At 47.1% G+C, this 24,530-nt stretch overlaps 1 protein-coding gene across 1 annotated transcript in view; it reads left to right on the top strand.

Annotated features, from left to right (window-relative positions):
* The window catches only part of LOC144769995 (E3 ubiquitin-protein ligase TRIM39-like), a 112,124-nt gene extending 100,725 nt beyond the window's left edge, over positions 1-11,399 (top strand). Inside the window, exon 5 of the mRNA XM_078654191.1 lies at positions 10,921-11,399. Within this exon, the coding sequence (XP_078510317.1) occupies positions 10,921-11,399 (479 nt within the window). The remainder of the gene's footprint in view (positions 1-10,920) is intronic.
* Positions 11,400-24,530: the final 13,131 nt, after the last annotated feature.

Raw genomic sequence — 24,530 nt, 5'->3', positions numbered from 1 at the left:
ACCTTGGGGGGAGGGCTCATCAGCGCCTTGGTTGGAGGGCTCATCAGCACCTTGGTTGGAGGGCTCATCAGCACCTTGGGGGGAGGGCTCATCAGCACCTTGGGGGGAGTGCTCATCAGCCCCTTGGTTGGAGGGCTCATCAGCACCTTGGGGGGAGGGCTCATCAGCGCCTTGGTTGGAGTGCTCATCAGCCCCTTGGTTGGAGGGCTCATCAGCACCTTGGGGGGAGGGCTCATCAGCGCCTTGGTTGTGATCGCGATTGCGCTGAAAGCGAAAGTGATCGCAATAACGCGCTCTGTGCTCAGCACGCGAGGGATGCACTCGCAGCAGCGTTGATTGCAGAGGCGGAGCGAGGCCCGCGCTTTGCGCGTAACCGAAAGCTGGTGGCCGGATACCGGCTTTGGAAGCATTTCCAAAAGCCACTGACTAAATGTCTTGCAGGGCAGCGCATGCGCTGACTCAGCGAGACCTAAAAAGGAGAATAGGTCGATTTGGAAAAACTACAGTCCTATCTCTCTGATAGATTCTACTGCAAAGCTAATGGGCCGACGGATTTTAAATAGACGAGAGGATTGGGCCTTGGAAAAAAATATCATTATCCCATGCCAGTTTGGTTTTACAAAAGGGAAAGGCACCGTGGATCAGTGTCTGAACCCGAGTCTAATTATAGCAAAATACACGGCTGCAAAAAAGGTCGTCTCCATCTAGCCTTCATGGATCTGTCCGCAGCCTTTGACTGCGCGGCACAGTCTAGAGTGTGGCAGATCACGGAGGCAACGGGGAGCGACTGGAATATTATCAATATCATCCGTGACCTGTACTCAGGTGCCTCAGCTTGTGTTCGCTATGGAAGGGGTGGTGAATGCACTAGATCTTTTAAACTTGCAAGAGGTGTGAGGCAGGGCTGTGTTCTTGCCCCTTTTTATTTGCACTCTATACCAACGGTGTGGAATCTGCATTGTTAGATTCCACTCCGGATGTCCCTTATATCAATTCAGCACAGGTCCCAATTCTATTATATGCGGACGATGCTGTGCTTCTAGCTCGTACTAATAATGCACTGCGCGGCCTAGTCCTGGAATATACAACATTTATGAATAACCTTGATATGAAAGTTAATTATTCAATGTCTTTTATTCTAGTAGCAGGTACTAAGCAGCTAAATCTTCCGCAAATTATTACTGAAGTGGGAAAATTGGGAGCTGTTGACTGTTTTAACTACTTAGGTATAATGTTTGACCCTCAAGCTAATTGGCAAAAGATGATTACTAATAGAGGGTCACAGATGGAAAAGAATATCGGGGCATTAACCAAATTTATTTAAAAAACTGGCTGAAAACCTATAGATGTAATAAAAACAGTGTATCAAGCTAAGACCATCTCTGCTGCCACCTATGGAGCAGCTGTCTGGGGAATGAGATATTTCTCAAAACTACAGATTCTTGAAGATAACTTCTTAAAAGGGGTCCTTTCTTTACCAAAGTCATGTGCAAACTATAAGTGCCACATGGAATTGGGAGCACCCTATAATATAGATAAAATTGCAGTGGCCCCTATTCTCATGTGGCACTCAGTATGGCGAAAGGAGACCCTTGCCTTAACCAGAGAGATTATGAAGGATGTTTTGAAACTAGATGGGGTAGGTAATATTACTTGGTTAACTTATGTTGAAACCACATTGAAGGCAGTTGGGCTACATCGTCTTTTTTGGATCCTACTACTTGTTGTTCCATCTCTAAAAATGATCTAACAGCGCAATTACTTTCTAGCAGGCAGATAAGAAGGGAAATTAAAAACATCAATTTGTCGACAGTAAAACATACTTGGCTTCTCCGAGTATAACGGAAATGGACAAAAATACAATATACCTTTCCTTCGTCACTAATTTACAGCACAGGTACATTCTGGTGAGATTTCTATTAAACTATATTACGCTAATCTTAGGCTTCCCCGTAATGTTTATGTTGTCTCTGACCTTCCATTTTGTCCCTGTGATCAGCTGTTGGACTTGGCCCTCTCTGCAGGGTCATCCATGAACTTTTTTGCCTTCCTCCTATATTCTCTCTGACCTGTTTTTGTTGGTTTAATGACTCTGGGCACTTTACCACTGCTGATCAGTGCTAAAGTGCATATGCTCCCCCTATTAATGTAATGAGTTTCCTTTTAAATAATTTTACTGTACTGTAATGCTTTTTAAGATATGTGTATATATCGAAATAAAGCTTCTACTACTACACATTAAAAATGTACACATTGATTGGATTCCATGATTGGCTTATTTGGTTAACTGTCAGACCCCAGTAAAGTGCACCAGGAGTCCCACGGCTTGTAAATCCAAATGCTGCTAGTGGGCCTGCAGCACTGGTTGCGCCACCCACAGAAGCAGCCCTGTAAAATGTGTCTAAGGTCTGCCATTGCAGAACCTGCGTGCAGTCTGGTACTGTCATGCTAGTTGGGCAAGTGCACCCACTTGCCTGTCCCTAAACCGTCCCTTAACTTCATATTAGTCACCCCTATGGTAGGCCCAAGGAAAGGGTGCATTGTAAGCCTAAGGTAGGACAAGCCCTGATGTGTGTGGCTTGTCCTAATAGTGTTTAATAATAATATATAATATATAATAATAACTGTTCTCATAGGCCAGAATGGGCTGCTGGAATTGTTACACTCTATAATCCCAACAGACTCAGAGAACATGGTGGAGAGTCAAGTTTCGTATGCCTGAACTCAGAATAATAAAATACACCTTTTAGTAAAATGTATATTATAATATCCTGTGTTTGCAAATACTACTTTTAGAAAGTTAGTATTTGCTTGCATAACCATTTCAGCCCGCCTCTGCTAGGATATGTATCCGTTGTCTGGTTTCTGTGAGTGACAGGGCTGGGGAATTCCAGGAGACAGGCTGGGGCTGCCAGGTGGTGAATAGAGAGATTACACCAGGATGGGTGGGAGGAGTGCCCCTTGACTCTGAATAGGGCTGTGTGTTGCCACCTCAATGCTGGCTCCAACCCCTGGGGAGCGTCTGATGTCTCTGCCCTGCTCACTGAAAGAAGAAGCCAGAGTCACCAAAACAAAGTACTCAGGAACTGGACTGGATTAGGCAAAGGCCCCCCTGGCCTGAAAGAACAAAGGATTAGATTTTGGGTATAAGAGTAGGAGCCCTGCTCCTAAGAAATCAGATCCTGTTTGACCATGAAGAACCTCAGCCCGACTAGAAGGACCTGGAGAAGCTGAAGGGGGAAGACTGTCCCTGACCTGGGGGACTGGCCTGCAGTGGGTGCCTTGCTGAAGAAAGGAGAGGAATAGGCTGAGAAAGACTTTGCAGAACTTGTGCTTTAAACAATCTCCAAGGGCTTGGAACTGAGCTTGCCCCCTGAACAGAGTCCCAGGATCATTGGACTCTCCCCTGCCTTCTCTGACGAGTTGCTGGATTTCTGCTTGATCTCCTGTGCCGCTGGGGCCAGAAGGGAGGGGTGCAACGTTCCAGTTGGGTAGCAGTGTTTCTGCCCGAGGTCTGTCACCAGAGGAGTTGACAGACAGGAGGGAGACCAGGATACATGAAATGGAGATGGCCAAACTCAATGTACAACTGGAACCAGAAGCTAGGAAATTAGCCCTAGAAGAAAAGAAAAGGCAGTTTGAGCATGACTTGAAAATGAGGAAGCTTGATTTGGAGCTCGAGAGGCTTGAGGCCATGAGTGTTTCAGCCCAGCAACAAGAAATGTGTGTCACTCAGAGATTGAGCTTTGCTGAGTTGGAGGTGGAGTCCAGCTCAGATGGTGGCAGCAACATTCAGTTATCTAGTGCTGGGAGAGTAGTACACACACCCAGAGATGTGGCTCCTGACTTGGAGGAGGTTAACATACACCAGGAGGTTCAAGAACATGAGGTAGCTCCAGTAGTGCGCAGCGTCCCTGAAGGGAATAGGGTAGCTGGCGTAAGGGTTCATGGTCCTAGTAGTGGGAGGGACACTCTACTGACTCTAGATGAGAGGTACAGGGAGAGGGGATCCCCCAAAGTTGAAATCTTGGACTGTGAATATGGAGACCGCCCAGAAGAGTGTGGGTTGTATGGCAGAGACAATCAGATACTGTCTTGCCAATCTCAAGCGAGTGGTGTGCGGTACGTGTGTGAGGCGCTGGATGGAGAGGTGAAGGATAGTTTGGTTAACCCTTGTAGGGGGCTGTGTGATCCAATTCTGGGAGAGCATATTTTAAGTCCCTGTTTTCCAGAGCTATGCCAACACCTGTTTGAGAGAGGGTTCTCTGACCCCGGGGAGCTCACATTGGAGGCTGACCTTTTGGTGGATTCTAGAGGGTCTGAAGAAGCATTGGGGAGTGATTCCAACAAGAGTGGCTCAGGTAACTTCCAGTCCTGTGGGATGGAAGAGGTTCAGTGTAGCCCGGCTAGGTCTCAGTGTAGTGGGAGGGTTGTAGGGGCTCACGTACTGTCTCAGAGGAGGAGAAGTGAGTGTGAGGTCTGTCCCAAGGTACCCAAATCCCAGTCTCAGGGCCTGGATGGTTTCTTAAGGGAACATCAGGTCAGGGACCTAGGCTGTACTTGTAGGCCATTTGAGGAAGATCTCCCAATATCTAGAGAACGTGGAGACTCTGTTAGCAGAGCTCCAGTAGTTCTGGTGTCTGGCAGTACCGCTCCCGTTGGGAGGATGCAGAGGTCCAGGTGGAGGGGTGAGAGGGGGAAAGAGTCCCCAGTGGAAGAACCAGTGGGTCAAAGGTCAGCCAGAAGGGCTGCGTCCCCAGGGAATGACCATGGTGACACCGCTTCTGTCCTTCGCGCACTGTCAGATAGACAGAGGACGGGAGATCTGTGCCAGGCAGACTGTCACACAACACAGGAGTTATGTGTTACCCTCAGGGGAGGCATGCGTGCTCCCAAGGAAGTCCTGGTGCACCAGGCAAGTGTTCAACTGCAGGGTTGGGTCCCTGAGTTAGAAAGCCAGGTGCAGGGGTTACCTGATCCAGAGGGAGAGACCACTGTGTTAGACCTGGCACCTTGGCGTGAGTCTCCCTTCCACTTTTCTCTGATGTGCCTCGTGTGTTTTGATGGTGTTAGCTGCTCAGGGCACTGTGCCACTGTCAATCAGGGCCACAGTGCAAGTGCTCCCTATGAAAAGTGTATACATTGATTGGTGTCCATGATTGACTTATTTGGTTTACTGTCAGTCCCCAGTAAAGTGCACGAGGAGTGCCAGGGCTTGTAAATACAAATGCTGCTGGTGGGCTTGCAGCACTGGTTGTGCCACCCACAGAAGCGGCTAGTAAAATGTGTCTAGGGTCTGCCATTGCAGAACCTGCGTGCAGTCTGGTACTGTCATGATGACTGCGCAAGTGTACCTACTTGCCAGTCCCTAAATCTTCCCTTAACTTCATATTAGTCACCCCTATGGTAGGCCCAAGGGCAGGGTGCATTGTAAGCATAAGGTAAGACAAGCCCTGATGTGTGTGGCATGTCCTAATAGTGAATTACAGCCAATTTCGTTTTTCACTATTGTAAGGCTACCTACTGTCCATTGGCCAGAATGGGCTGCTGGAATTATTACACACTATAATCTTAGCAGGCTCAGGGAACATGGTAGAAAGTCAATTTAGTATGCCTGAACTCAGAATAATAAAATATTTATTTTAGTAAAGTTTATTTTAATATCCTGTGTTTGCAAATGCTACTTTTAGAAAGTTAGCATTTGCTTGCCTAACCATGTCAGCCCGCCTCTGCTCTCATGTGTATCTGCTGCCTGGGTTCTGTGAGTGACAGGGCTAGGGATGACAGGTGGTGAATGGAGGGATTACACCAGGATGGGTGGGGGAGTGCCCCTTGACTCTGAATAGGGCTGTGCTCTGCCACCACAATGCTGGCTCTGCCCCCTCGGGAGCGACTGATGACTCTGCCCTGCACCTGGTCCAGGAAGAGGGAAGACTGTCAACAGAGTGCTCCTGGCTGTACTTGTCATCAAAATGATGGCTCCACCTTCTGCAGAGCGTCTGATGTCCCTGCCCTGCACACTGAAAGGAGAAACCAGAGTCTGCAAAACAAAGTGCTCAGAGACTGACTAGATTAGGCAAAGGCCCCCCTGGCCTGCAAGAATAAAAGAAATGGCATATAAAAGTAGAAGCCCTGCTCCTAAGGAATCAGATCCTGTTATTGCCAAGAAGAAACTCTGCCTGAAGAGAAGGACCTGGGAAAGCTGCATGGAGGACTACTGTCTCTAATCCTGAGAGACTGGCCTGTGGTGGGTGCCTTGCTGCAAGAAGGAGAGAGGAAGAAAAGACTAAGAGACTTTTATAATTCAACTTGTGCATCCTGACAATCTCCAAGGGCTTGCTTGTGAACTTGCCGCCTGAACTGCGCCACAGGAACATTGGGCGCTAACCCCCCTTCAGGAAGTGCTGCTGTTGTGTGGTCAGACCCTACAGCGCTAATCCAGGGAAGCGGAGTGTGTGAGGAATCCTCCCCGCACATTCTAGGAAGCAGTGCACCCCCGTCCCCTGAGTAACGCGACCTCTGCTTGGCCGCGTCGCAGGAACAAAGTAAAGCCCAGCCGCACTGGGCCGAGCATCGTGATCTGTGAGCACCCCCGAGCCTACGTTCTGCAAAGTGAAGAGGACCCGTCCGGTCCGAGCACCACAAGCTTCTGGCCCCCGAGCCGCAGCCCGTAAAGTAAAGACGGACCCCCGCCCTGCCTCTGTTCTCCCGCCGTGATCGCATTGAGGAGAGCGCCCCGCTGCTGTGAAGTGCACAGATACGGAGCATCCAGCGAGAGAGTACGTCCCATTTCCTACAACCCGTACTCCCGCCTGCACCACCTGCAGCCGCTCCCCCTCCTGGGTAGAAGCGCACGCTGCGGATACGTCTGCCTCCCACAACGCACCGTTAACCTAGGAGCACCGCACCTGCACCAGCCTCGAGTGGTAGCTCACATCGCCCTCAGGAAGACATCGCGACGTGGGAGGATTGACCCCCGCATCCGTCCGTCTCGAATTCCCCACAAAGAAAAAGGTACTGTGTGCGTGTTAAGTGCGCCGTGCGCTGGAAACGGAGTCCATGAGGCCCGCACCCATTTGTGACCGATGTTGCCTCAATCCTGTCTCACGGCCGCAGTACGAGCCGCACAGTTACCCGACGCTCCGTACGCCTCGTTCCCTCATCAGCGCTGTACGTGTGATATGCGAGACGAGTGAGGGTTAGCGTGGCCCTTCTGCTTTTGCCTATACGAGACGTACCGAAGCGCTACACAGTGCACCAGCATTGACGAACAGAGTCAGAACGCTGAATACTTTGCCTAGATTATTGTGGGGCCAAGATTAAGCGTTAAAGGATCGTTTTAGACCCAGTGACACTATTTTAAAGACTGAACATTGGATATTAAGAACTGTGGCATTTCTACAAGTAACTGGAATCGTATTAAGTCGATAAAGCATGTATTTAAGCCTGCTTGAAAGTTTCTATATAAAAGAGTATATTTTTACAAAACAATCAGGCTATCAGCCTTCATCAGCCTGGATAGCTTGACTCCGGTGGTGTGGAGAGCCTGGGACTCACGTCTGAGCATACCCCGCACACTCGGGGTGAAAATTGCAATTGCAAAACTGTCCATCAAGTGTGTTTTTTGCAATTTTCACCCCGAGTGTGCTGGGTATGCTCAGACGTGAGTCCCAGGCTCTCCACACCACTGGAGTCAAGCTATCCAGGCTGATGAAGGCTGACAGCCAGAAACCGGTCCTTGGATGCTTGATTCCAGTCTGGGAAAGACATGGCTTGGTAGTTCGGACTGGACTGTTACCATGAGGCACAGGGTCAGAGCTGATTTGCATATAGCAAGTGTCTAACCCAGGGTGCTGTAGAGTGCAAAAAAACGATGGATTTAGGCCCAGATCTCTGTACTGGGGTGAATGTATGACATTGTTCTACATTCTGTACATCAACTGTGTTTTTTGCAATTTTCCCCCCAAGTGTGCTGGGTATGCTCAGACGTGAGTCCCAGGCTCTCCACACCACTGGAGTCAAGCTATCCAGGCTGATGAAGGCTGATAGCCAGAAACCGGTCCTTGGATGCTTGATTCCGGTCTGGGAAAGACATGGCTTGGTAGTTCGGACTGGACTGTTCCCATGAGGCACAGGGTCAGAGATGATTTGCATATAGCCAGTGTCTAACCCAGGGTGGTGTGGAGTGCAAAAAAACGATGGATTCAGGCCCAGATCTCTGTACTGGGGTGAATGTATGACATTGTTCTACATTCTGTCCAACAACTGTGTTTTTTGCAATTTTCACCCGAGTGTGCTGGGTATGCTCAGACGTGAGTCCCAGGCTCTCCACACCACTGGAGTCAAGCTATCCAGGCTGATGAATGCTGATAGCCAGAAACCGGTCCTTGGATGCTTGATTCCGGTCTGGGAAAGACATGGCTTGGTAGTTCGGACTGGACTGTTCCCATGAGGCACAGGGTCAGAGCTGATTTGCATATAGCCAGTGTCTAACCCAGGGTGGTGTGGAGTGCAAAAAAACGATGGATTTAGGCCCAGATCCTTGTAATGGGGTGAATGTAAGACATTGTTCTACATTCTGTCCATCAACTGTGTTTTTTGCACTGAAAGAAGAAGCCAGAGTCACCAAAACAAAGTACTCAGGAACTGGACTGGATTAGGCAAAGGCCCCCCTGGCCTGAAAGAACAAAGGATTTGATTTTGGGTATAAGAGTAGGAGCCCTGCGCCTAAGAAATCAGATCCTGTTTGACCATGAAGAACCTCTGCCCGACTAGAAGGACCTGGCGAAGCTGAAGGGGGAAGACTGTCCCTGACCTGGGGGGCTGGCCTGCAGTGGGTGCCTTGCTGAAGAAAGGAGAGGAATAGGCTGAGAAAGACTTGGCAGAACTTGTGCTTTAAACAATCTCCAAGGGCTTGGAACTGAGCTTGTCCTCTGAACAGAGTCCCAGGATCATTGGACTCTCCCCTGCCTTCCCTGATGAGTTGCTGGATTTCTGCCTGATCTCCTGTGCCGCTGGGGCCACGATGTGAAGTGCGCCTCGCTTCCCCCGCTGTGCAGCCTGTGCCTGGCGCCCCGCCACGAGTGATGCCGCTCATACCTGAGCCGTGTCCGCCACGTCCCGCTGGGCCGCCCGCACCCTGCCTCCCTCTCCTCCCTGAGCCGCACTGCTCTCTTCGCCGCCCCAGCCGCTGGGAATTGGACTGGAGTACTGTGCGAGGCAAGGAAAGGCCCGTACGCCTGGAGCGTACCCGCCGCCTCTCTCCTCGCTCCGGAATCCCGAGATCCCATCGCACCCAGGCACCGGCGGCCTGTATGGGACCGGCCCGTACGTCCCATACAGGCCGTCTCGTGCAGCATTGCTCGCATCCCACCAGCAACCCTAACGGAAGGTATGGCGCCTACGCTGTACAAAGCAGCACTGCCTCCCCAACGCCTTGTCCACTTTGGTGCAGGACTTCAACACCAACGAGCCGTGACTCGCACCTCACAAAGTGGACTTTGCCGCGCGGACGCCAAGGGCTTCACCGCACCGCCCGTGCCGGATTCCACCAACAGAAAGGTACTGTGTTCGATTTGCCCTTGCAGCTGGAACACGGGCCATACAGAAGCGTCTGCTTCACGCCCGTGACTCTGCAGCTCAATTTCCCATCGCAGGGCCAAACACATTGCTGTGAATCGCACAGACTGTTTTAAAATGTGCACCGTCCCCAGAAATCTTACCTAGAAAGAAATGTGGCCTATTTTTAAGCGTGATTGGTTCTTGTACTAAGTCTTCTTGAATGCATATAAAATATCTATTTTTACATAAAAACCTAGACTGGTGTCCATTTGTGGTGTTGTCATTTAGTTACTGTGTGTGCACACAAATGCTTAACCTCTGATGCCCTGAGATAAGCCTTGTCTGCTTGCGCCACACTACCTAAAGGGTGCGCAGGGGTTATTTTAGAGGGTGATCCCCTTATCCTGACTAGAGGAGAGGGTCCCTGCTTGTCACAAGTAATTACCTGTGCCAACCAGAGACCCCCAAATCTAACATCAGTGATCAGTACAGAATGATTTACACTTTTTGTTTTTCTGTAAATTTTATTCTGATGAAAGGAAATGATTTATTATTCCCATTATGCGTAAAATGAACTTCAAACAGTGTTGTGTTGCCATTTATTACCTGCAACTATTACCTGACCCTTTCATCTGTTTCTCTTTGGCGCCCTTTCTGTTATCTGCCTTAAAAAAGAGACGTTCAATCTGCTAAAATTATATTCCTAATAATGAATCAATTTTATTGTATTGTGTAAATAACTATGAATTTAGATTTTAATGTAATAATTTTTATATTTTTTATACTTTATTGTAATGCTGTGAAATGCTGTGAAATGTTTTTAACTGTTTTTTATGCCTACATTGTGTTGGCAAAATAAAGTTGTTCTGACTGAACTCTCTCTCCTCTCTCTGCAGTGCTGGGGTCTCTGGGTGGGACAGTGACTTGTCTGAGGTCACACAGTGTGTCATTAACTCTCTCTCCTCTCTCTGCAGCGCTGGGGTCTCTGGTGGGGCAGTGACTTGTCTGAGGTCACACAGTGTGTCATTAACTCTCTCTCCTCTCTCTGCAGTGCTGGGGTCTCTGGTGGGACAGTGACTTGTCTGAGGTCACACAGTGTGTCATTAACTCTCTCTCCTCTCTCTGCAGTGCTGGGGTCTCTGGTGGGACAGTGACTTGTCTGAGGTCACACAGTGTGTCATTAACTCTCTCTCCTCTCTCTGCAGCGCTGGGGTCTCTGGTGGGGCAGTGACTTGTCTGAGGTCACACAGTGTGTCATTAACTCTCTCTCCTCTCTCTGCAGTGCTGGGGTCTCTGGTGGGACAGTGACTTGTCTGAGGTCACACAGTGTGTCATTAACTCTCTCTCCTCTCTCTGCAGCGCTGGTGACTCTGGATCCAGACACGGCTAATGAAGATGTGATTCTGTCAGAGGACGGGAGACGCGTGACACGGACAGACCCTCGCCGGACACTTCATACCTCTGTGCGGGGGCGGGAGGGGTTCACCTCCGGGAGGCATTACTGGGAGGTGCAGGTGCTGCAGGAGTGGGAGGCAGTGGGGGTCGCGGGAGAGGCTCTGAGAGGGGGGGCAGATACCGTAGAGCTCCCTGAATGTAGGGGCTGGGGTGTGCCTGGGACGGATGGTGCTCGGCGCTGGAGTCTCGTCTTCTCCCCCTCCCGTGTATACCCCCGTCTGCCCCCCCTGAAGCTGGGGTTGTACCTGGACTATGAGGGGGGGCGGGTTTCTTTGTACAATGCAGACACCTTGAAGCATCTCTGCACGTTCAAACACACCTTCACTGGGGGGCTGCACCCCTACTTCATCCTCGGGGCTCAGACAGAGCTGCGCCTGGTATAACAGAGCCAGGGCCGGACTGGGAACCGAAACCGGCCCTGGCAAAGTGCTCGGCCGGCCCCCCCTCCCCCCGAGGGCGGGTTGGGGGGTGCGACCACGCTCTTTGCTAGGGCCGGTTTTTGGCCGATTTTGTTACAGTGCCGTTTTTGCAGCTATGCTGCAAAAAACGACCCTGTAACAAAACCGGCCCCCTGGGGCCCAAAACCGGCCCCCACCCTCGCGGCCGACCGGGGGATTGTCCGGTGCCTGCAACGGCCAGTCCGGGCCTGAACAGAGCCCCCCTCAGACCCCCCCCACCTCAGTGACAGGACAGAGACAGACAGACAGGAGCCCTCTTTGATTTCCTGCTTCTCCTGGTATTAACCCCCCTTAACTGGGGGCTGCCCCCCTATTTCTTCTTTACTGCCCCGGACAGACCGCCCTTGGGGGTCCACACCTACTTTTCCCTGTGGGGTGTAGTGCTGCCCTGTTATTCCTCAATACCCTGCGGACATACGAGGGAGGGGGGAGTGGAAGACGTCCCCCAGGGAGGGAGAGCAGATGATGTCCCTGGGGAGGGAGGGGGAGAGATGACCCTGTGGGAGGGGGGAGAGAGATGTCCTCGAGGAGGAAGGGGGAGCAGGAGGTGTTCTGTGGGAGGGGGGGCGATAGATGGCCCCCAGGGAGGGGGTAGTGGGAGATGTGTCTGGGGAGGTGGGAGAGGGAGATGACCCCGAGGGAGGGAGAGCAGATGATGTCCCCGGGGAGGGAGGGGGTAGGTAAGTCTCCATAGGAGGCGGTAGCGGGAGATGCCCCTGAGGAGGGAGGGGAAGCAGTTGATGTCTCCCAGGAAGTGAGGAGCCGGAGATGTCCGAGAGAGATGGGAGAGCAGAAGATGTCCTCAAGCGAAGGGTGTGCGGGAGATGCCCCTGAGGGAGGGAGGGAGGGAGGGAGGAGTGGGAGATGCTGCTGAAAGAGGGCGGAATGGGAGATGCCCCTGAGGGAGGGAAGGGGAGCGAGAGATGTCCCAAAGGGAGGGGGGAGTAGGAGAAGTCCTGAGAGTGGGGGAGTTGTCCTGGGGATGAAGGGGTGAAGGTGAGATGTCCCGGAGGCAGGGGGAGCTGTAGAAGTTCCAGAGGGAGGGGGAAGTGGGTGATGTGTCCCCGAGGGAGGTGGGAACAGGAGAGGTCCCAGAGAGCGGGAGGAGTTGGAGATGTCCCCCAGGAAGGGGGGAGCAAGAGACCTCCCTGAGAGAGGGGGGAGCAGGAGATGTTTCAGGGGGAGTGGGAGCAGAGATGTCCCCAAAGAGGGAGCGTGGATAGGGAGATGTCCCTGAGGTTGGGGGAGCAGGAGATGTCCCTGGGGGGGTGGGAATGGGAGATGTCTCAGAGGGAGGGGGAGGGGGGAGAGGGAGATATCTCAGAGGGAGAGGGCAGGGGGGAGAGGGAGATGTCCCGGGGGCGTCAGTCCATGAAGCTGAATTATTCTTTGAATTCTCTGTGTCGTCTCTTTATTGCCGCCTCACGTGCATTCTACAGGTGGAAGCTGCAGCCCCAGCCCCCCATACCAGGCTGCACCCCCTTACTGCAGCATCAGGGAGACCCCGAGCTGTTCTTGGCATGGAGGGGGGATGGCGGACTGGGTTTACTTGGGCAGGGGTCATGCTGGATGGGTTGTGGCGCAGCTCGGCTACGTCACGTGACCTGCGGCTTGGAAAGTTAACCCTTTCTTCTCTGTGGGAGCTGTAAAGTGCTGGCATGAGGGGTGAATGGAGTGGGGCGTTGTGGGAAATCCAGCACAGAAGTGTCAGAATACAAATAAATCTGATGCCTCATCTAAGTATATGTGTGTGTGTGTCTTTAGCGCCAAGAGGCCACGGATACTGTTGTGGGTTTCATCAATAATGCAGGCTCAGCACAAGCCCAAGTATTGAGTCTTGCTGATATGTTGCTTAGCGCTGTGTTGCTGCGCCTCACCTGTGTTACTAGCCTGGTGAGGACTTACTGCAAAAATGCAATTTGCGATTGAATAAATTAATTAACAAATGGCTAAGTGCTATTTTTCAGTGCTTTACCTATATTATATGATGGTTTAGTCATGCAGGACTAACCCCTTGTGTCCTAGGAGCATATAGTAAATGTATTTTGATGATAATGCATTTTTTGCAGAAAAACATAACATAATGGGTGCATGGACTGGAGTCACAGATATGTATGTGCTAATCAATTGGGGGGGGAGAAGGAAAGTACTGATCCCTCAGTTTCCTTGGGTAATTACAATTAATCAAGAGGGAGGGATCACTTGTCCTGCGTGAACCAGGGTATGCAGGAGATCGAACAACGGTGTCTCCAAAATTAAACCCTCATGCACGTGTAGGGTAGCGTGGTAAGCGGTATATCTTGATTCTCCGCTCTTCTGACACGTGTGTGCATAATCATCGGGTTTTTCGGTATGCAGCCTCCACCAGGAGGATCTTATCCTCGGTAAAAACAGTAGTGACCCAGTGATGTGGAGGGAGTGTAGGACAATAAAAATCCCCCGGAGACCCAGTAAACGGACTTTTATTAAATCTGGGTTCGGGTGGATCCCATTAGGGGAATGCTCCAATCATGTGCACTCTGTTGAAAAAGTTAAGTTTTCAGGACGCACTAGCATTCAAAATGATTTAAAATGGCCAACATGTTTCAGCCCTCTATGCCGTAAATCGGACTTTAGGGCTTTCTTCAGGACCCGTGGTGAAAGGTGATAGTGATGCTAAACTATTAAATTTATAGCAAGCAGGTGTGTAGAAAAAGGGAAATTTTCAACCTTGGTTCTCGAGGTCACGATGTACCTATAGTTCAGACATAATGATAAAAGACATACACAGACATACACAAATACACAAAAAAGGGTAAGGGAGACACATAATGTAGTGAATTCACTACTAGTCAATGCAGATTGTTGCAACTTAAAATAGCAATACTTCGTAACCCCCAGTAATTGGCAGTGTCAACTCTCTCTTTCTCCAACAGGCTAATGCATGCAAAAAGTGGTTCATAGACAATAAATCATAGTCATATGCCAATCTTTAGGGTCTAGGAAACCCCACCACTTAGAAGACTATCGTGATAAGTCACAAGTGGTAATTGTTTGTCATGTGGCATGCAGTCAATACTCATTCATAAGTGCAATTTCTAGTATCTTTAGCATGAAATGGATTGCCCCGCGTAGTGAAAATCTTTCATACCGCCGTGCTCTGTGCGTCAAATTTATACCTGGAATAGACAATAGTTACACCTCCTTTCGTTGTAACCGGGGCATATATACTTATATGCAAACGCTATGCCAGTAAAATAATACCTGTCCACTAGGACGACTATGGTGAAGAATCGAGATATGTGGCCATTGTAGTTCAAACATCACATGCAGGATACCTCATTCGTAAAAGAAATCTCTAATACATTACTATGTTGGGGCTAATAATGGTTGCTTAACGTGGTGAGGAAAACAATCATGCCGATGTGCTCTGTGCGCCCTACGCGCCAAAATCATACCTGAGATATATATTAGTTACACCTCCTTCGGGTGTGGCAAGGGCTTCGAGGGGGCTAAACAGAAGGAATAACGCACTGTTAGCGTGAGGCCTGGCTCAGTATACTTGCGGTTTTGGTTGCTGAAGGGTCTCGTGGAGATACCTAACGCTCCTGTCCTCGCGCTTCGCGTTGCGCTTCTGCTGCCTCTTGCGACCCGGAAGTAACAGTGATGAGCTTCCGGGTCGGTATTTCTGGTATTTTCATGAAAATAGAAAGGGGACTTCGTCGTCCTGCGTGTTTTCAATGTTGTGACTCTAAGAATCTTGTTCTTCATCCCGCTTTGTTTTAAAGCAAAATTATTGGTCCAAAAAAAGGGATATTGTGAAAAATCTTTGAAATATCAATACAAAACAAGGAATTTTTGAAAAGGCTAAGTAATTTAGAATTTGCAAAATTACTGGTCCAAAAAAGGGATATTGTGAAAAATCTTTGAAATATCAATACAAAAAAAGGAATTTTTGAAAAGGCTAAGTAATTTAGAATTTATATCTTTCAAATCGGGGTACTCAGTTTTTGGTGAAGTAGGTAGTGAAAGGGTACAGAATTCATCTTAGATGTTCCTCAAAAAACAGTCTACGTTATTCGTATTAGAGATATGGTTAATAGTGTTCTGAGTGGCGCTCGTCTTGGGGTCACGCTTCTTATTTCAAAACTTGGAAAATGAAAAAATGAAGTGAATGAAAACTGCGAAATGAACCAAATCTTGGTGATCAGTTGTACAGTTTTTGACAGATTAGTGAATTTTTATGGCAAGCAATTTGTTAGCATAAGGTGCACAAATCATTTCTGGTATTTTTACGCAGAGCAGGTTTGGGGTTGTCTCTCATTCCGAATGTGCTCACATTTGGTACATAGTTCATCTCTGATGTTTTTTCTCAGTACGGCCTGGCGGTATCTTACATTATGGAATATGCCTCATGGTAGGCAGTCTTATTTTAACACACTCAGCCACGGGATATTATCATTGAGCCCCCTGATATCAGTCCCCAGACGGTGGACCCAACGTTGCTCTTTTTCAAAGAGGATTCTTTCTGCGTTGCTGTCCTTAGTATCCAGTGTTTCTAGGATGACCCAACTGAGGTCGTCCACTGTATGGTTTTTTTCCAAAAAATGACTAGCCATCTTGGTTGTGGTTTTTTTGCATTTGACATTGCTTTTGTGCTCAACGATCCTTTGTTTGGCTTTTCTGCAAGTCATGCCAATATAGTGCAGTTGGCAAGGGCAGGTGATCATGTAAATTACATGGCTCGTATTGCAGTTTGTGTGTCTGAGCATTCTCCATTTAAGATTTGGAAGTAGTTGTAACTCCTTTGTTGGTTGGGTCAATTTACACACTGAACAAGAACCGCAGGGATAATGTCCAATAATGGGGGGGTTTCCCCACAAGTTGGATTGTTGTCCTCGTTTTGTTACAGGTGGTCTCGTGTGCACCAGGATGTCTTTTAGGTTCCTACAACGCCTGTTGGCGAATCTCGGTTTTGGCCAAGAAAGAGCGCCAGAGGTGAGGATCCTCCAATTCTTATTCACAATTTTCTTGACTTTGTCAGTTACTGGACTGTAGGTCGTGACACAGGTAGTGAGATCTTCAGGTTCTGTTTTTGGGAAGGTCTCTAGGAGGCCTTCTCTGTTCTGGTGCTGGGCTCTTTTTTTGCATTTATTTACCACTCGTCTTGGGTAGTCTCGATGTTGGAGTTTGGTGCAAAGATCTTGTGCTTGCGCCCGATATTCAGTGTTCTTGCTGCAGTTCCTCCGCAATCTAAGGAACTGGCTGTAGGGAAGATTTTCCCTCAGAGGGCGTGGATGAAAGCTCTTGAAGGAGAGGAGACTATTCTTTGCTGTTTGTTTGAAAAAGGTGCGTGTTTGTAGATGCCCGTCTTCTGCATATATTGTAATGTCCAGGAAGTCAAGGCTTTTTCTATCTGCACTGTAAGTGAACTTCAGACAGTTGTCTTTTGTGTTCAACCATTCGTGGAAGTCTTTTAGATCCTCCTCACTGCCTGCCCAGATTAGCAGGATGTCGTCAATATACCGCTTCCAAAGCAGTATATGACGGATATAAGGGTTTGTTTCTGTGTGTATATGAATGCCCTCAAAGGTGCTTACATATAACCCGGCCACGCTCGGGGCAAAGGTACTGCCCATCGATGTCCCATGGCGTTGTAGGTATAGTGTCTCTTTGTATAGAAAGTGATTCTCTGTCAACGCCATGCGGCAACATTCCAAGACGAAGTGTCTAGGGGTTTTGTATATCCAGTCCTTCTCAAAGAGAATTTGTTCAAGCATATCTAAAGTCTCTCGTTGTGGTAGACTTGTGTAGAGACTTTCCACATCAAGTCCTACAAGCATCATGGTGTCTGGTGAATATTCTACATCTTTGAGTAGGTTCAGAAGGTGTCGCGTATCTTTTAAGTAGGTGGGTGTACTCTGGACAATTGGTTTGAGATAATGATCAGCAAACTGTGAGAGAGGCTCTAGAACTGACCCAATGCCTGACACTATAGGTCGTCCCGGAGGTGGCAATCGGGCCTTGTGAATTTTTGGCAATGAGTAGAAGTAAGGAATTTTAGGGTTTTTTGCTACTAGAAATTCAGCTTCTTTTTTGGAAAGCCAGTCATGAGCTTCTGCTTCTTCGATCATCATTTGTATTTCTCTCTGTAGTCTCGGAGTGGGATCGATGGATAGTTTTTTGTAGAATTTTTCATCTGAGAGGAGATCAAGACACTGCTTGTCATAACCTTCTGCAGACAAGAGGACTACCCCTCCTCCTTTATCGGCTGGTTTTATAATGATTTGGCCGTCGTTCTTTAATTCGTCCAACGCTGTCTGTTCAGCTCTCGTTATATTGTGAAACGGTTTCCGTTGGTCGGATGATAAATCATCTACTTCTCTCATGATGGCCTGCTCAAAGGTTGCGATTTCAATCGGAACTTGAGAGGGTAAAGGGCAGAAAGTGGACTTGTTCCTCAATGAGGTATCTCCCTCGGGGACGTACTTAGGTTGATCCTTAAAAAAGGCTTTTAGTTTTAAGGTTCGGCAGAATTCTGCCAGTTCGCATTTTATTTTGAAGACGTCTGTTTTTGGGGTAGGGACGAATCCCAGACCTTTATTAAGGACATCCTCCTGTTCTTTGGTTAAGACCTTGTCGGTCAGATTTACGATGAGGGAACAGTGTTGGCTTTTGTCACACTCCTCGTTTGGACCTGTCGGGTCTGGTCCGACCAGGTTACACCTCGGTTCTTTCCTCGTTGTTGTGGTTGGCCCCTCCCTAAAAAAGGAACCCTGGGTGGGAAATTTTGTCCTTGTTCGATCTCCTGCATACCCTGGTTCACGCAGGACAAGTGATCCCTCCCTCTTGATTAATTGTCACAGATATGTAGCCTGTTGCTGCAGAGATGGTGGGCGATGACAGACATGATCAAGCCCCACGGACATTTAGTATAATAATTGTGATGCCCTTGTTTGGACAAAGATAGTGTCTGATGATACTTATGTGCAGGTCCCCTCCGAGATTGTGTCTGATTATGATAATAGCCAGGGCCCCACAATGATAGTGTGTGAGGATAGTGATGTTCAAGTCCTCGCAAGGATAGTTTGTGATTGCGGTGATGTGTTAGTCCCCGCAGAGATAGTGTGTGATTATGGTGATGTTCAAGTCCCCACAGAGAGGCTGCCCACAAATATTAAGAGATAAGGAAATTACACCCAGGAAAAATATTTACATAATAGATAGAATGGGGTTACATAAGAAAGACAGAGGTAGATTGTCAGGTTCCATTTTCATCAAATTCACAACTAGGCGTTGTCTGCAAAAAAGTATGTTTATCATCTTAATACAAGTCAGATTTAAATAAATGCTGTAGCTTAGAATATAGTATAATACCACAATGGTCAAGTAGTACACAATAACTGGTAGGTTAGGTAGGTTGACCCTCCTTGTAGGTCGCTCCCCCTCCTCGCAGCTACGTCTGTGTGCCCCTGCTACCGCTGCCACTGCCGCTGGTAGGTGTCCTCCGTCCTTTTTGCTTTCTGTGCCACTATCTCCTCCTCTTGTGCCTCGTTTTCTGCTCTGTGCCAATCGTCTCCCCCCCTTGTGCCCCATCTTGTATGAGAAAAGAGACTGATCAATAAATACCATCTTTTATTGAACACGCCCGTCTCTTCCTTTTCTCTACAATCTGGTGAGACTAAGAATGCACGTACTGACTGAGTAAAATAAGTTGTCTTTTGTTTTCTCACGACTCTAGAGATACACTCTTGATTAGGGGAGAGCAAAGTTGTCATGTTCTATGGTTGTCAGAAACTAAATCCCTTCTTGTCTATCCAGGGAGGTTCAACTCCTCCTTGCCTATTCGAGAAAGTTTCTAGTGAACTCTGAGCTAGCTGGCAAACCCAAAACTTTAAGTCTAATATCGACAATAGAAGACCTAGTTAACGTCTGGTCTAGGCCTATACTATTGAAGGTATTATTCCAATGCGCAGAGCCTATTGGGATAATAGGAACTACACTACATGGCGCCCAACTCGTTTGGAAAGGCGATAAAACTAACGCAAGACATTAGAGTAACTCAGTCGTGCTTTTTCACTCAGACCCCTTTTTCCCATAATACTCCAAAGACGTCTGGAGTGGGTGAAAGGTAATATCCGCCAAACCTCGCAGGAGGAAACTCCTATGTATGGTTCTTGGTTTAGTCAACGTTGAAGGATACACTGTTCCAAAATATTGTGCATCTAATCTTTGTTTCCATAAGAAACCTGATCTGCAAACAAACGGAATAACCTTCTGGACAGTACAATGTCAGACAGTGAAGGAGAAAGAGAGGCAGCTAGAATAGCAGCTGAACTCGTAGCAGCTGATAATGCTATGCAAGAAACAGACCCGAATATAATACTCATCGCGGTCAACATAAGAAAATCTATAACTTTAAAACTTATAGAAAATGGACTGACACCTAGAGGTGGCACAGTCATATTCGTAATAGAGGCACACGAATATCGGCAGACAGAGGTGTTCTATTCATGGATACACTTTCCAGCAGCAAACGCTGTAACAAAGGTCTTCCACTATTACAAAACAGAGGAACCTCCTAATGAGTACACTCCTTTCGAGGAGGTGGAAGTACCACTTAAATTTCAAGAGCACCTGCTCTTGTTTAATGGCACCCTAAAACATAATAATCACATCACCAGGCTCGGTCCATTAGGTAGACCAGGAGCAACGTGGCCGGTCCTAGCCGGATACACACCACATCCAGACATCGATGGGATGTCTGGAGCAAACCTTTTAATACAACTAAAACAATTAATAAAAGTACATAGACAATTAGTCCAATATGTAATGCGGACTTCAACAATCCAACCAGCAATTAAAATTCCACAGCTGACCCCTCATCAGGGGAACACAAATAAAATTACACCACAGAACATACAATCCTGCCTGGGTAAAGTACCAGCTAAACGGGAACAAATACCATTCTGGTTAGCACAAAAAATCACCCAAATAGAGGCGGTGTTTCCAGACACCACCCCGTTAGAAAAACACAGGATTCTGACTATCTGTCTTCCAATGGGAATCGCACCACACGTGGAGGACTGTGACACTTGGGGTACAGTCTTTGCTTCCATTTACACAAAAACGCATGGTGTTCCATCCATCTCGGTAATACCAGATGTGCTAAAACAAATTCAAGATGAATACGGTCCAGAACCCGCTTTAACTCTTGGTATGAAATTACTGAAAGACTTCAAGCAGGTCTCGGCTATATTACTAGCCAACATAAAGGGAGAAGCAGCAAACGTGGCGATCCGCCAGAGGTTAAAAGAAACAGATATAGCAGACCAACCAGCTGAAATTGCCAGAATCATAGAAAAATCCTATGAGGAACTAGGTAGAGATAGTTTAGGTGGAATACCAGTAAAACCCCGACTGATTGAAAGTCCTGAAAAAGTATTTTTTAATAATAATTTAACATCACAAAAAAAGAGCTGGGATGGAAACAAACAATCCAATCCTAAAGAAAAGAAATTCCAGTCCAGAGGAAGGTCTCCTCGGTGGAGAGAAAAATCTCCAAACCAAGGACACAGGTCTCCCCAAAGTGAGCCCTCTGGGAAAAAATACAACCTTAGAAATAGGGATAATATAAAGAAACCTGATAGATATCAAGAAATTGATACACGCCCCTCTCAATCTTTTCAGACTTCCTCGCAGAAATCGGAAAGAAGAGGACGATCAGAACAAAGAGAAGAGCACGTCAAGTCCAAAGACAAGGAACCTGCTCATCTAAAGAAGAAATTACAATTTCCAAAAAAGAAGGTAGCCAGTATTAAAGTAGTTAACAATGCCGAGAATACTGAGGACACAACTGAAAAACGGAGAATGGGCTCAGACAATGCTAGACAGCGCAGCAGAAGTGAGCATAGCTCGCAAAGTCCTTATGAATCATCTGGAGACAGTGGACACGAATGAATACCTTCAAGTGGAAACTGCAGACACCAGAGTTAGCAAACCTCACAAAATATATGAAATAACTTTACGTATAGAAGGGGATAAGACTAGAAAAATAAGGGGACTATTTTGGGATAATCTCTCCAAGGGCTATGACATCCTTCTAGCTGAAAAAGACTGGCCACCAGAGTTTGTCAGGGACTGCCCTCATGGCGAAGAAATAATTATGCCTGCCTTCTCAAATCATATCCCAATTCATAAAAAATATACACTTGCAAGAAAGTGGGCAGTAGCTCAAGCTCCTGCTTTATATAAAAATCATGTAGGATGGGATGAGGACTCTCCTCCTCACAAAATCCAGTTAAAATCACAACCTACTGCACAAAGACAGTACCCAATTAAGCAAGAAGCTAAAAAACAGGTAAAAGAAATCCTAGATCAACTAGAATACCAGGGGGTGATTGAAACTTGCACCTCACAAATGAACAACCCTTTGTTTCCGGTCTCCAAACCAGACAATTCATATCGTCTAGTTTTGGATTACAGACACCTTAACTCATGTTGCAATTCTTTTGCAGTGCAAAACTCGCATAGTGCTGCACTAATGAATAACATAGTGCGCAAAAAATACAAAACAACATTAGACCTCTCTAATGGATTCTTTTGTCAAAATATAGCACCAGAGAGCAGATATTTGTCCGCGTTCTCAATAAATGGCGCTCAAAAACAATTCTGTCGGTTACCCCAGGGGTTCAAGAACAGCCCAGGATTATTCTCAGCGAGAGTAACAGAGTTACTACAAACCTATGATGACGAAGCATTATCTTATGTCGACGACATATACCTAACAGATGATGACTTGGATACTCACTTGAAGAGAGTGAACACCATAATACTTGGGTTCGCAGCAGAGGGTTACAAATTCAACTTTAAAAAATCCAGAATTGCCCATCTAACAGTCCTGTTCTTAGGATATGAATTATCAAGTGAAGGCAAAAGCCTGGCTGACAATTTCCTAGAGAAATGTGCCGTACTCCAAGCACCTAGAACACTAAAAAACCTACAGTCAATTCTAGGCTTCCTAAATTTCGGAAGAACATACATTGCAAATTACGCAGAAAGGGTCAAACCCCTTTATGATCTAATAAAACCAGATTTTAAAAGAACCAATTGGACTCAAATACACACAGAAATTTTTAGATCCTTACAAACAGACATGTTAATTAAAACAAAATTAGAAACACGTGATAACACACGCAATCTTGTGATTCGAGTCATCCCAGGAAGATGCGGATTCACATACCTGACCTCTAATGAGGGAGAAAAGGTACCAATTGCATTCAAATCACACTTGTACACAGAAGCTGAAAAGAAGTTCAGCATTAAAGAAAACATTGTTCATGCAGTTCAAACCGCAATAGCTAGAGAAAAAGATAAAGCTGACGGTAGACGTATCACAGTCAGAACAGCAGAATCAGCCTTTGAGGCATTAACAACACCGTGTAATTTACCAACAACAGCATTGAATCCGGAATGGATACAATGGGTGAATTCCATTACAATGGACAAAGTAAACTACTACTTTGATCCAGAACTAGAGGAACTAAAAAATCTAGAATATGAAAGAACATTCCCTCTGCCAATCGACATTCTGCCCTTACGACAATACGCTTGTGTAATCTATACAGACGGACATGCTCAACCCTCCGTTTGGGGAGAACAAGCATACAACCCCACATGTGAGATTACAAAAGAAGTGTGGCGCGGAGGTAAACTAAGACCTCTATTAACAAAAACACACTCAGTAGAAACTAATTCAGAACAACAGACTGAAATAATAGCATTGAAAATGGCGCTAGATAATGCGGATCGCGAATTCCCGACACTTATAGTGTCCGATTCATATTACTGCGTCAAATCATATAACAACGATTTGCAGAAATGGATTCAAAACGGTTACAAAGATGACACAGGTGCAACAATAAAGCATAAAATGCTTTGGGAACAAATAGTTCTGTTACAAAAAGAACTACCAAAGACTCACGTGACACACTCACTGAGTCATCAGCGTGATGGCGTTCACGTTGCAGGGAATTCATTGGCTGAGACAGCCACAGCGGTATCAACTAAATCGGCTTCCGTAGCTAGAAAAAAGCGTACAGTGAAATACATTGACGGTGAAACAGTGCTGGCGGTGAAAACGTCATCAAAAGGCGACTGCTCAGCGCTACCGATCAACTATCCACTCAATTATACATACATAATCGATGCAAACTCCGTCCCTTTTGCTCGAATCCCTGGAGTGGGGGATAGAGTAATTCCAAACAAGGACAGGAGAACGTTGTTAATAGCAGACGCACATATGGGCACACCTCAAACTAAAAGATTCTCTGGAAGAATTACAATCAATGTACTGGTGGCCAGGCATGAGCCTGCAGCATCACATTTTTGTAAAAAAATGCCCGGACTGCAACAGAGATTGCAGTGGCGAGAGAAACGGTATACTACCGTGGCGTTTCACTCCAGAAAGGATCAACAGTAAAAAGCAAAGCGTCCGATTAACATATACAGGCTAGTTTCCACTTATAATGTAGATCCCCAGCACTCGGCTGACGTCTGGACTGTTATACAAAGATTTGCGAGTCTAAATGGCATATACGCTAGGAGCATGCTACGTTTGACCAATGTTTTCACTTTAGCCCTCAAGCTTGTGGGGAAGCACGGCCAAATGAGCATAGCGATGCAGGATTCTTCTCACTTCCTTCCTGAGGGATACGGGATGGTGTAAAGAAAAAACCAAGGCATAAAGCTATCTATAACAGAAAGGATATTAGGTTCGGGAGCTGGGTGGGTCAAACATCTAATAAGTGTCCAACGTAGTCTAAATAACCTGCCAAGAAATTCTCTGAGGGGATTCAGTCCGTACGAATTATTGTTTGGAACTAGGATGTTAGTCTTAGATCTTGACAGTCAGACTTCAGTGGTAAAGGAAAAAAGCTTTGATATCAAAGATCGTTTGGCTATTTTGCAGGACTTAAACAAAACAAGAAAAGACCTGAGCAACATAAAGTTGAAACAGCAGCCAACAACCACTGAAGAACCACCACCTGTCCCAGCAAGACCTGTCTGGATTCCAAA

Source organism: Lissotriton helveticus, chromosome 7, assembly GCF_964261635.1.
Source record: "Lissotriton helveticus chromosome 7, aLisHel1.1, whole genome shotgun sequence".
Classification (NCBI taxonomy): Eukaryota; Metazoa; Chordata; class Amphibia; order Caudata; family Salamandridae; genus Lissotriton; species Lissotriton helveticus.
Note: the sequence above shows the minus strand (reverse complement) of the source record. Positions and strands in the feature narration are given on the sequence as shown.